A 13829-nucleotide genomic window follows, 5' to 3' on the forward strand; every position below is an offset into this window, starting at 1 on the left:
AATAAAATTAATTAGGCATAAATGCTTAAAGTACAGGACAGTGATCCACATCGCGCCCATTCTATCAAAGGAAGACATTGAGTCAAACTCAGGCCATTTCGACAAGGACAGTGGCGGATCAAAGAGCAAGAAACGTAAGCGGCTCTCACACGCCTCCTAGCAGTCATCACAAAAATATTCTAATAGAGCAGATCCACTGTCCATTCTCAGTCTTGGAGCTCCGGGGAAGAAGAGAAGAATAAATGAAAAGATTTGTCATATATTATGTTTCAAAGATACTTTACTTTGGTAACATTCTGCAATAAACTAATATCTTTGTACATTTATCATAATAGTGTATACAATGAGCAGCATCTGTTCAGAACTGCCACCAAGAGAACTGGTTAGAGAAACTGTTCTAATGCAAGTCACACAATCATGTATTAGGGCTTCAGAAATTTCACAGAGGTATTGTTTGCATCACGTCACTGATGCTCTTTTATTTGAACTTCCAATTTGTCATTTAAATAGCTATTTGCCAGATAACAGAGACAAAGAAAATTTAAAATAGTTTATTTCATCTGTTGTTCATGTGTTAGCTTGGGGTTTACCTCACAGAATTGCTTTGAAAAATTACCATGCTGGCTATGAATTTTGCCACCTACTGTATATCTTTTCAAACTGTCAATGTCATCATCATCTTCTTCAGTGGCTCTTAATTATCACCCCCATCTCTTCCCCAAAAAATTCATTTGTCTCCTTCATTAAACTGAACAGCAGTGATATCTTGAGTGACTCTGAAATAAATTTTACCATGTTAAAAAAAGTTAATTACGCATTCCAAACCTGGTCGCTGTAGTCCTCAGGGAATTGCCTCCGCACCTCAGGATCTGTAAATAATTGACAGATAATATTAATTGGCTTTGGATTAGCGAGCAAGCAGAGTATCACACATTAATATTTGATCAGAAGATGATAGGGACCTGGCAGGGGATCCAAGGGGCAGCTGAGGCTGTTATGTTGATTAGGGCCAGTGAGAACTGTTCAAGGCTTTCCCCTTTTCCCTCCTCCAGTTAGGAAAAAAGGAGAATATTTGGCGCACCCTTTAGCTTCAAGACAGCTTTCTACCTTAACCTCCTACAAGCTGCAAATTGTCATCGAGATGTGTTGCCAGAATATCAGAAGGTCTTTCAAATTCCAGAGAGCCTGCTTTGATTGTGATTTTATCATCTACCTAGTTTGGCTGACTACAGAGCATAATAAGATAAATGTCCCAAATTTAGGCTACATCTCTGCCAGCTACTGATGTTCTGCTACCAGCATCCAGCAGAGCATGCACAGTATTATCAGAGATCAACTTATGAATAATAGGGGGACATGCAGAAGGGTCAATTTAATGCGTGGAATTCTTCCAAAAAATCCCTGATTCCAAACAGTTCCTTGAGGCTAATTAGAACAGTGCTGAACCTTTGTCAGCATGCATGACAACAGTATCAAAGATTTAAGGAGGGAAAAAAAGGAATGCTGTACATACAGAACACTAAGTGACAGAAAATATTTCTTAAAACATACGCTTCAACTTGTTTTGTCAGATGTGTGCTGTCATCAGATTATGAAATGTAGTATATTGGCAGGGGATTGTCATGTACTTCTATTAGCCTCAATTACATGAATGCAGTTAATTGAGACAAAATTAGAATTAACTGTGATCCAGATGAAACAGCATTACACAGTAAAAACAACGATGATAAGTAGCATATTGATTCAGTGTTGTAACAACAACAAAGAATATTCTCCACACCCCTGAGACAGAAAAAAAACATATTAAAACTAATTCATGCTGAAAAAAAGTTCTTAAAATTCCAGAGTAAAATTAGTTCAAAAGTCTCCTGCAGAATGTATAGGCAAAGCACATTCTCAAGCCATGGGATGTATGCTTGTACGTTACAGAGCAGTAGTATTGATGCCAGCAACTTTATGTAATTTGCGCTCAAGTCATGCTCTGGTATCCCTGGAGTACTGTAGCTGCTAGGTAAATGAGAAACAAATAGTGGAGCAAGTCAATTCAGACAAATTTGATCCATATAATGATTTGATTTCAGTGTTGGGAACATTATTGATTTTGGTGAACGTATCTTTAACCCTTTAGGCTTTATTTTGTGTAAACATTGAAGCTTGATATGACAAAAATGTCTGTTTTAAGAAAGTGTAAAGATCATAAACAAATCAAATGTTTTTCTGGCATAACAGTAGAAAAGCTACAATTAGCAGAAAGTAATGGACTGACTTAACAAGTTCATTGATAACACATTGTAACGACGGACTAATCTGACCCCAACTAACAGGTCACAATGTGTTTTAGGCTATTTGGCTGTGTAGGGCAACCACTATAGCTGAGGTTTAAATAGTTTGGAAAATATTCCTCAGAAGACAACTGCAACTACATCAATAACAAAGCACAGGCACCCCGATCAAGAAAACCTTCACTGAAATACATTTTAAGCTTCAGGTTACTAACTGGGGTAATTGAAATATTGGCTTGAAATTGTATTTCATGAGAATCTGGGTTTGTTCAGCACATTACCATGATATTATGCAAGGGCCTAAATTCATATTTAACCAAGAAGTAGATTTAATTCTAAGATGGTTACAAGTTACAGAATTTTTGATTAACTATATCAATCTAATATTCTAAAGCAAAAATAATTGGTTCGCATATAAGCCTGGCTAATAGATTTTTTGTGAAAAAATGAATTTTACATACTCATTGGAATCCAGAACCCAATGAATTCCACTGGCTATTTGTAATAATTTTATGACTCTCAAATTATATTGAAGTCACCATTCCAAAACATATCTATCCAGATAACTACTGCATCAGGTCTTATTTTCACAATTATATAATCAGGAAAATAAATATGTTAACTGGATTTTACATTAATTATCCAGAGTGCCCCCACCACCACCATTGCTACACACACAAATTTCACATATACAGTTTTCCATTCTTTTATTCTGCTATTATTACTTTTTCTTTCAATTTAATTGTTATTATGACAGCACTTTCCTCAAATCAGTTGATCCACTGGTTTGGATTTGAATGGAATACTGTAAGGAAAAAGTATGTCCTCAGGCCATGGAAATATGAAGCCAGAAGTTTCCCCTTCTGTATCATAAAATATGCTCTCGGAGCAAGGGCAATGCTCGCCTCTCCATAATCAGACAAGAGGCAGGCAGTCAGCCAGCTCGATAACTGAACAGACAAATCAACCTTCAGCCTTGCTGTGGTGCAAGTTGAACTTACTTTCACTGTGAATCTAACTACTAATTCACAGTATTTATGTTAAGACATAAAATAACAAAACTAATTTTCATTAGTTTAATTACTATAGTCATTGAGTCTTATTTTATATGAAATGAAAATGCTTATTGTCACAAGCAGGCTTCAAATGAAGTTACTGTGAAAAGCCCCTAGTCGCCACATTCCGGTACCTGTTCGGGGAGGCTGGTACGGGAATTGAACCGTGCTACTGGCCTGCCTTGGTCTGCTTTCAAAGCCAGCGATTTAGCCCTGTACTAAACCAACCCCTATGTTTGCTGTTTAATGATCCAATGCCAAAGTGCAACCTGCAAAAGAACTGGTATTCCACTTGTATATACTGGTAATAGGAACTACAAAACTTTGGGTGGAAAGAGGGAGTGGCCCTTGGAAAGGAAACAGCTATTCACATGGACTTCGCTCAGATTATTAATTTAAAAATATGAAAGGTTCTGAACCAAGTGGACAGAGAACATGTTCCACCTGTGGGACAAAATTAGAAGCCATCAATATAGGACAGTCACCAAAAAATCAAATAGTTTATTTGGAAGAAACGTTTTTATCCACCGTGTGATGAGAATGTGGAAGTCGCTACCGGAGACGAATTATAGTGAATATTATCGATGCATTTAAGAGAAATCTAGATCGGCAGGAGGCGGAGAATTGAAAAGAGGGTTATGCTGATAGACCTCAGTGAGGAAGGATGGGAGAAGGCTTGAATGAAGCATACCAGCACGGATTGGTTGGGCCAAATGGTCTGTTTCTCTACTGTACATTCTATGTAATTATTATTAAAATGCCTTGTAATGAGCAATAACTTTATACACAATTTTATATGGTCAGTGTGCCAAATATGTCAACTATTACCTAATTACGTAACCGTGAAATATAGTACGCAGTATTTATCTCAATAGACTTTAAAATCTCCCCATTCCTAACCTCTTCCAAATTTTGTGACCTTTGATTTCATGTCTTCATGTACTCCTGGTTCCGCAGCTTCCACCACTGGTTGTTCTTCAAGCTACCTTTGCCCAAAGAAACTTCTTGTCAGCGTCTCTGTCTTTCCACCTTCCATCCTATGTTCAAAAACCTCCATTCCCTCATCCCTTCTCGTTTTCCCCCCTCGTTATACTCAACTGTCCACCACACTGAAAATGCTCCAAGGAATCTTTCTATACATGATGAATACTACAGAAGTGCAAGCTGTAAATCAAGCAGAATTGCCAAGCCACAACTATTCAGACCTGGCAGTCCCTGGTCAAATCCAATTCTCACAGGAAATTGACACATCTCCATGTACTGGAATCAGTTTTAAATACTGCACAATAGGTTTCAAGAGTTTTCACTATGACTCATTTAAAATATACATCCTAATAATTAAAGTTTCCCTTAACTCCAAGTTGAAAAAAAACAGGAAGTTGCAGAAATATTAATTTCATGCATACTGTAGTACAGTAGCAGATTGTTTGATTAAAGAGCACCGCTTTTCAGTGAAGCCACAAGGTGGAGCTTCCCACAAAGGACAAAATCGAATGCTTATCTCGTTGGTCAAACCATAGGGCAATACAGGTGTCGGAAGCAAAAGAAAAGCATGTAATTCACCCAGTGAACAATGTTGCTCCTGTCCACATGCAGTGAGTGTGTCAGTGGGAGTGAAATGCTACAATTTAAAACAATCTTCCAGTCAAAAAAAATTCCCTGGCAAAAACTAAGAACAGGCAGCCAAATTAATGATATTGCACTTGTGGGCAAACTGGAAAGGTTGCAACATAAAATAAACACACCAGTCAAATTACAACAAGTAGTCCAAGGCAGAGTCAAATAGCCCACAGTTGCAGAAATCATAAAACCACCAAGATTAAAATAAAAATGGAAATTTGATTGCAGCTTTCCAGAACTTTACCATTTCCCCACTGCAGCATTTAGCCGTTTTTGTTTTAATTGAGTGAAGTACCTTGGCCTGAACCACCATTAATGGAAATACACTATATCATCTTCCTTAAATTTGTCCTTCACAACTCTCAAAACTGTAGTCCCTTGTCCTGTTGCACTGATATATCCAAAAATACTGTTCCAGATATACCAGTACTTTCTCTACAAAGTATCTTATACATCTTATGTAATTCTACAAGGGTTTCTGAGACATATCTTCACGATTGAAGAACCCTGTCAGTTTGTCTCTCATAGCTCTTCCTCAGACATGGAGGATCAACCTGTCAAAGTGGAATTTGTTACAAAAGGTTTATAAAGAGTTCTGACACAGGTTCATCTACCTGCAACTGTACTTCTTCCCCACTCTCCACAGATGTCGTCTGACCTGTTGAGTATTTTCAGCATTTTTCCATTACATATAAAATATTGTGTTTTCCAAAATTGCCTTATGACATTCAAAGACTCATCACTTGTGAAATATTGCCTTGGCCAAGTGAAGGAAAACGAGTGCTTAACTATATCAACTTTTGTGGAATATTGTACAGAGGATTCATCTGTGTTTATTTCGATATATGTTCAATTTAAATCATAATTCACTCAGAGCTAGACAGGAAGTTAACATACTGTGACTTTGGCTAATCTTTTTTACCTCATCAGTGAAATATGTTAGAGTATGTAGCTTATTTACATACTATAAACCCCGATCGACTTACAAACAGATTTGGAAGTTTTTATACCGTGGCATCACTCCATAATGGATAGACTCCACTGAATAGAAAGCAGGCTAAATGGCAAGATGAGAGGGCAAGAAAAGGGGTACGAATGGCATCTGCAAATTGGCAGAACAATGATGTCAAGTAATTATCTCAAATTAAATTTCTCCCCAATAAGTAGGGTATTTTAAAGGCAGCCAGATACTCGCACAATCATATATGGACCAGCCACTACAGCCATTTCAATTCAAGACAAAATAAACAAAATATTGGGATATCTAGTCAGATACATGGATCACGTATCTCGAGGAAAACATCCAAAAAGTGACTTTAGTCAAGGGTATGTACAAGGAGTTGTGTACAACATTAAATAATCAGATGGCATTCCTCTAATACGTTCTTCCTGCAGTTATAGGATTCCTTCCATAAAACCCTGCACCTACCTATCTATTTGGCCAATATTTCGTCAAAGGGAGTTGGGGAGTGGGAGCATCAAATGATTGTTCTGTAGAGACAGTAGTGATACTGATCCCACTGCTGCCCAATGATCTGGAGCAGAGCCCTGAAACAAAGTCCCTCCACCATATTGTTTGAATACAGAACTTCACAGTGGAGTTTTTGTAACTTAAATATAATGCGACAACCAGAAAATAGCGAAGATGGAAAAAACAGAAACAAATTGACAAATGGAAACGGAATTCAAAAGAACAAATCACAACTTCCAAAAGCAAGGGCACAGTGCTATTATCTTCCAACATGCACTGGGCACTGTCATGGCGAGTTGCGCAGACAATTAATCTACCAAAATAAAAAACAGAAACTGCTGGATATACTCAGTAGGACAGGGCAGCATCCGTGGAAGAGAGATTAGGCACTTCACCACTTACCAAAGTCAACATTACGTTCATCATTTTCAGGTAATCTACTGAAGATGATCATCTGGTGGCCAACCACACTAGAATCCATGATTCTAAAGCCTCCGGTAGAATAGCAGTTGTGCTGTTAGACATTCCAGTTCTAGACATTCTTGGCACTGCCCCTTCCTGCACTAGAAACGCAAATAAGGTTCCAGCTCCCGAAATGCAATCAATATTCATGCTATGATTCTATATCTCTCTCTCTCTCTCTCTCTCTCTCTCTCCTTCCCCCCCCCCCCCCCCCCGCCACCCCCTCTTTGAACATGCTCAGAACTGTGTTAAATTAAAACCAGCGGACCAAAATTAAAAACCCCACACAAGTCAGACATCTTTTTAATGGTTGTCTGAATATGTAGAAAGATGCCAAGTTCACTTTTATTGGCTGACATGAGACATAAACACTATTGATTGGGCTTAAAAAGAATAAAAGTTTTTATATATTTTTTTTTAAACGGGTTGTGCAATGTGAATACCAAACATTTGACTTTTACTTAACTACCCGAGTGTCATAAAAATTCAGAAACTTCTGAAGCATGAAGCCAAGACTGCTGAAAAAGATTCTTTATTGAATCAGTATATAATCAGCTTTGTTTGCAATTCTTTAGCAGCAACAGAACACTTTTCTTGCAAACAGCATGGAACATGTAAGAATCTGGCACCCTGTGGTTAAGCAAACTGTCTTAAAACTTTCTGCTTGGCAGGATTCCATGTGCGTGTCTGTGTGGTTTTACAAGTACTGTACTTTGTGCATTACACTCCATCAGCTGTGTATTTCAGCGAGTTTTAAATAGGCTGGTAACATTCTGAAGTCTTGTATATCTTCATTTGGAAATGGTGATTATAGAAAACAATGTATCATTCTTTAATGTATTTAAATTTATGTTACTCTTTGGCTTTATTCAATGCAACACAGAGTACCAATGGTTTAAAATATAATGCAACAGCGCTAATCTACAGTGAGGAACACATTGCGGATAGCAATTTCTGGAAGAAAAAATTGTCTGCGAAGATTAAAAGAAATTACTGCCAAGCATTCCCCTGTTTATTCACCAATCTACACCTTTTTAAGAGTGTATGTCCCATGTACTGGCAACGAGTTTGAATCAGAACAAGCAAATTAAAGCTTTTACCATTCTCAAGATTAGATTGTTCTCACATAGAGGGAGTTCGGTCCAAGCCCTGTGTTGGTTTGCAACACCAACAAACAACAGTAAACACATGGGATGTATTTGGCAATTACGCCATGCGGCTGCCTTGTTGATGAAATGCATCAAGCAAGAGGCTAGTCCAAATTTTAGCTGCTGCTTGTGAGAAATAGTTCCCAAACTGATTTATAGCCCCATGATCTGGAATTGCCTCCCCAAACTTTCCCTCTCCTCCTTAACACTCCTTGACCAAACGTTTGGTGACTTCTTTCCCCCCAAATCTACTTTGACTCTGTCCCCACTTTTTTTCCTTATTTTTCTGTGAAGTCCATGAAGATATTTTTGCTCCGTTATAGGCACTGAATAAATGCAAGTTATTGTCATTGAAAGGAGCTTCTCAGTATTACAGCCAACCAGGATCTTTGCCCAAACATTTGCATTAATAGCGAACAAACTGTTGAAATTTTCTGGCACTTTCAGAGGTCTCTCCATTGCATCTTCCAGTAATATGGAACAGAACAAAATTACAGTGATTTCTTGAACTGGAACGAATTCAGATACAAAAGACTCCCCCACTCCCCATCCTCCTACTGCATGCTTTTTCAGTTTTAATTAATGCAATGTAAACTAAACAAAGAGCAGTCCAAAAATAGCACTGCTTAGATTCAGCTCTACTCAAAATAGGGCCCTCAAATCATTTTCAAAACTTCAGATTGGATACTTTAAAAAATAGTAATGCAACAGTTAAACATGTCCAAAAGCAACCAAAGTTTACATTATAATATACCCTCACATGAGAAAAAAGGCTGAGCAGTGGGACCAAAGGGGTTCAGATAATGGACAGAAGGGTGAGAATTCATGGAAGTTTTTGAAAGAGATAATGAAGAAGGAATGTCGAGAGGTTCAAGGCAAGCACTCCAGCATGTGGGCCCATGAGCAAATCTGCAATTGGTGAAACAAAAAAAAAAAAAGGTCAGAAACACAAGGTGCACACTATAGCTTGGAGGAGAGGAAGGGTGCAGAGGACAAGAAGGGCGAGGCCATGGAGGGATGCGAGTTGAGGACAGGAACTTTGAAACAAATTAATTGTGATTTGAGAAGCCAATGAAATCTTATGCAAAAGGGGGAATAAACAGATACAGGAGCCATTCATTCAATGAGAAAGCTGATCTGTTACACGCCATTTACCTAGCTTTTCTACATATATTTTTATACCCCTGTCTACCCAATAACTATCAAACTCCGATTAAAAATTAACTGAGCTAGCTTCTACAGCTTTTTGTTGGAGAATTCCAAATTTTTACCATCCTATTGGTGAGAGAGAGAGAGAGAGAGAAAGAGACGGAGAGAAAGAGAGAGAGCGAACACGAACGAGAGAAAGTGAAAGCAGGAAGAAAAGAAAGAAAATGAGGATACAGTCAGAGAATGCGAGAGGGCGCGCACGAGAAAACACGAGGGGACGCACACGAGAGAGAACGCGAGGGGACATGCACGAGAAAAGGTGAGGGGACGTGCACGGGAGAAAACGCGAGGGAACGTGCACGGGAAAGAACACGAGGGGGCGCGCATGAGAGAATGCGAGCGGACGGGCACGAGAAAACGCGAGGGGACGCGCACGTGAGAGAACTGGAGGGGACACGTACGAGAGAAAACTGGAGGGGACACGCACGAGAGAGGACACGAGGGTATGCACACGAGAGAGAACGCGAGGGACACGCACGAGAGAGAACGCGAGGGGCGCGCAGGAGAGAGAACGCGAGGGGACGCGCACGAGAGAGAACGCGAGGGGACGCGCACGAGAGAGAACGCGAGGGGACATGCACGAGAGAGAACGCGGAGGAGAGAGGATACAAGGGGACGCGCACGAGAGAGGAGGCGAGGGGACGCGTACGAGAGAGGACGTGAGGGGACGCGTACGAGAGAGGACGTGAGGGGACGCGTACGAGAGAGGACGCGAGGGGACACGCACGAGAGAGAACGCGGAGGAGAGAGGATACAAGGGGACGCGTACGAGAGAGGAGGCGAGGGGACGCGTACGAGAGAGGACGTGAGGGGACGCGTACGAGAGAGGACGTGAGGGGACGCGTACGAGAGAGGACGTGAGGGGACGCGTATGAGAGAGGACGCGAGGGGACACGCACGAGAGAGGACGCGCAGGAGACAGGACACGAGGGGACGCGCACGAGAGAGGACGCGAGGGGACGCGCACGAGAGAGGACGCGAGGGGACGCGCACGAGAGAGGACACGCACGAGAGAGGACGCGAGGGGACGCGCACGAGAGCGCACGCGAGAGGACGCGCACGAGAGAGAACGCGAGGGGACGCGCACAAGAGAACGCGAGGGGACGCGCACGAGAGAGAACGCGAGGGGACGCGCACGAGAGAGAACGCGAGGGGACGCGCACGAGAGAGAACGCGAGGGGACGCGCACGAGAAAGAGAGAACGCGATGGGACGCGCACGAGAGAGAACGCGAGGGGACGCGCATGAGAGAGAACGCGAGGGGACGTGCACGAGAGAGAACGCGAGGGGACGCGCACAAGAGAGAACTCGAGGGGACGCGCACGAGAGAGAACTCGAGGGGACGCGCACGAGAGAGAACGCGAGGGGATGCGCACGAGAGAGATCGCGCACGACAGAGAACGTGAGGGGGCGGGAAGGAGGGGGCACGCGCACTGAGAGCGGGAAGGAGGGGGTTCACGCACAAAAGCGAGAAAGAAGGGTGCACGCAAGCACGTGAGTGAGGAAGGAATGCGCGTGAGGAGGGGGTGAGCGTGCGCAAGCGAAAAGGAGGGTGTCTGCTCGTGGTAAGCGAGAAGGCGGGGCACACGAGCATGAGAACGAGGGGGCACGCGTGCAAGAGAGTGAGGCACATGCACACGAGAGTAAGAGAGCAAGAACTAGTATGCACACGAGAGTGAGAACGAGGGGGACGAGCATGTGAGTGAGAATGAGGGGAGCGCACGCAAGAGCAAGAATGGGGGTCACGCACAAGAGCGAGAACAGGATCGCCCACGAGAGCAAGAAAGAGTAGGGGCATGCTCGAGAACGATAGAGTGCGCGCATGAGCGAACAATGGAGGGCACACACACGAGAATGGGTGGGGCGCACGAGCGCTTCCACAAGCGGATGATGCGCACAGGAGGGCAAGAAGGTGCACGAGAGCAAGAACTAGGAGGCACACGAGAGCGCAAAAGCGGGGGTGACACAAGAGCGAGGGGGCTCGCCTCTCTCAAACTATAGCTATTCACATAATAATCTATTCCTGTGTTTGCTACCAAAGTGGATATCTCATATTTATCTATATTATACTGCATTTGCCATGCATTTGCGCACTCTCAATTTGTTCAAATCTCACTGAAGCATTTCTGCATCCCCCTCACAGCCCACCCTCCCACCTAGTTTAGTGTTATCTTCAAACTCAAAGATATTACATTTAGTTCCCCCATCTAAATCATGAATATATATTGTGAAAAGCTAGGGTCCTAGCACTGATCCCTGCAGTACCGTACTGGTCGCTGCCTACCATTTGGAAAAATAACTTTTTATTCGTACACTTTGTTTCCTGCCTGCCAATGTGTTTTCTATCCATCCCAAGCACTGTAATTTTACACACTAATCTTTTATATGGGACTTTGCCAAAAGCCTCAAAGTCCAAATGAACCACATCCACTGGCTCCCCCTCATCAATTCTACTAGTTACATCCTCGAATTCCAGTAATCTGTCAAACATGATTTCCCCTTCATAAATGCATGCGTACTCTGTCCGATCCGTTTTTCTAAGTGCTCTGCTATTAAATATTTTATAATGGGCTCTCGCATTCTCCCCACCACCAAAGTCAGGCTGACGAATCTATAATTCCAATTTCTCTCTACCTCCCTTTATAGTTAGTGGAGTGATATTAGCTACCGTCCAATTTGTAGAAACTGTCCCAGTGTCAATAGGATCTTGGAAGATGACCACTAATGCATCGACTATTTTCAGGGTCACTTCCTTATGTACTCTGGGATGTAGATTATCAGGCCCTGGGGATTTATCAGCCTTCAATACTATCAGAATTCCCCAACACCATTTCCCTAGGAATACTGATTTGCTTCAGTTCCTCCCTCTCACTAAACCCCGTGTCCCCCAATATTTCTGGTTCATTATTATTTTCGTCTTTCTTTGTGAAAACAGAATCAAAGTATGTATTTAGTTGGTCAGTCATTTCCTTGTTCCCCATTATACATTCCACTGTTTCTGACTGTAAGAGACAAATATTTGTCTTCAATCTTTTTTTCTTTTCCTATGCCTATAAAATTTTTTACACTCAGTCTTTATGTTCCCCACAAGTTTACTCCAGTTCTCCATTTCCACTTCTTCATCAATCCCTTTGTCCTCCTTTGCTGAATTCTAAACTGCTCCCAATCCTCAGCTCTGGGTTTTTTCTGGCCAATTTATATGCTTCTTCCTTGGATCTAATTTCCATTGTAAGCCATGGTTTGGCCCCTTTTAATTTTTGCAGCAGAAGAAAGCATTTATTGATCCATCGCTTAAAAATATGGAGAGGAGTCTCGGCTGGTTTGCAGAAACATTTGTGCATTCTCTTAGGTCTTATTTAAGCACAGGAGTTGGCTGGGGTCAAAGATAGGATCACAACCCAGGTTCAGATATGTTCCATAAAATAGCTTTCCCATAGAATGAATGTTCAGGTAAATTAGGCACACTGTGGGTGTGTGAACTACTCAAACGTTTTGAAAGCCAGCCACACAGGAAATTATCTATTTGGTCCAAAAATATTTTTGCATTCAATAGCAATTTTTACAACACTGTTCATCTTTATTTTATAAACCCTTTTTGCACAATGACGAAGGATTAGAAATTTATTTCAGTCAATATTCAAGAATTCACATGTACAGCTATCAATATTTAAAAAGAATGAAAGCCAAACCTAAATTATTTGTTGCAGGCAATGCAGACTAGTGTTATGAAAAGGCTGAGGATCAAGATGCTAGGGTCACACTGCTTCCATTTTTGTAACGGAATTAATATTTGCAGATGTTTTTGCAGGGAGGCGTTCAACCACAGAGAATAAATAAATCTTCTCTCGTCAAGCTTGAGATCGTCTACTAGCATTTCCTGAAGGGAAGCAAGATTGAGGCTAAGTAATTATTGACAAAACTGAATAGAAAACACTTGTGGATTCATTTGAGCCTATAGACTACAGAATTATTTCTTTCTGCATCTGGGTAACACCTCAATTACAGAGACAGCAGCAGCATGGTTTCGCTTGAGGTCATACATTTACCCTCTAATCTGCTTAAACCTACACTGCAAAGAAAAATTAGTGTTGCAGCATTGAGAGGATAGATTTTGTTCTCCGTCAGAAAGTTTGGATCAGCCAACTTTATATTGTTTACATGGCTCCAGCTAATTCAGAGAAGTAATGTTAGAAAAATCAAAATATTGATGGGAGAAGAGCATCTTTAGAGTCATAACATGCACCTCATTATTTGTACAGCTATTCTCAGTTTATTTTTATACTTCACATGATACCTCGGAGCAACAAGATTTTTACTTCATATCAGATTCGTAAAAGACAGCAATATTTTGCATGGAATCAGGATTTACAATCTAAAACAAATGTAAATAGAAAACATATTTTTTGCTGGGTAATTGTATTATCTGGTGAAGCAAACAGGGACAATGCTTTTTCGATCCTTTTTACTTCCTCATTCTGTCCCATTCTCAATAAGGAACCAATATAATCATATAGTAATAAGAAAAGTACTGCAAATTACATACATGCAAGAGTGTCCTGAATTTCAAAAAAAAAAAAATACTT

The 13829-nt window shown here is 41.2% G+C and overlaps 1 protein-coding gene across 12 annotated transcripts in view; it reads right to left on the reverse strand.

Annotated features, from left to right (window-relative positions):
* Positions 1-13829, reverse strand: part of dennd1a (DENN/MADD domain containing 1A) — a 723976-nt gene that overhangs the window by 548916 nt on the left and 161231 nt on the right. For all 12 annotated transcript variants that reach the window (XM_072488418.1, XM_072488416.1, XM_072488417.1 and 9 more), the window contains exon 3: positions 826-869. In XM_072488418.1, coding sequence (XP_072344519.1) covers positions 826-869 — 44 coding nt within the window. The remainder of the gene's footprint in view (positions 1-825; positions 870-13829) is intronic.

Source organism: Scyliorhinus torazame, chromosome 22 (assembly GCF_047496885.1).
Source record: "Scyliorhinus torazame isolate Kashiwa2021f chromosome 22, sScyTor2.1, whole genome shotgun sequence".
Lineage (NCBI taxonomy): Eukaryota > Metazoa > Chordata > Chondrichthyes > Carcharhiniformes > Scyliorhinidae > Scyliorhinus > Scyliorhinus torazame.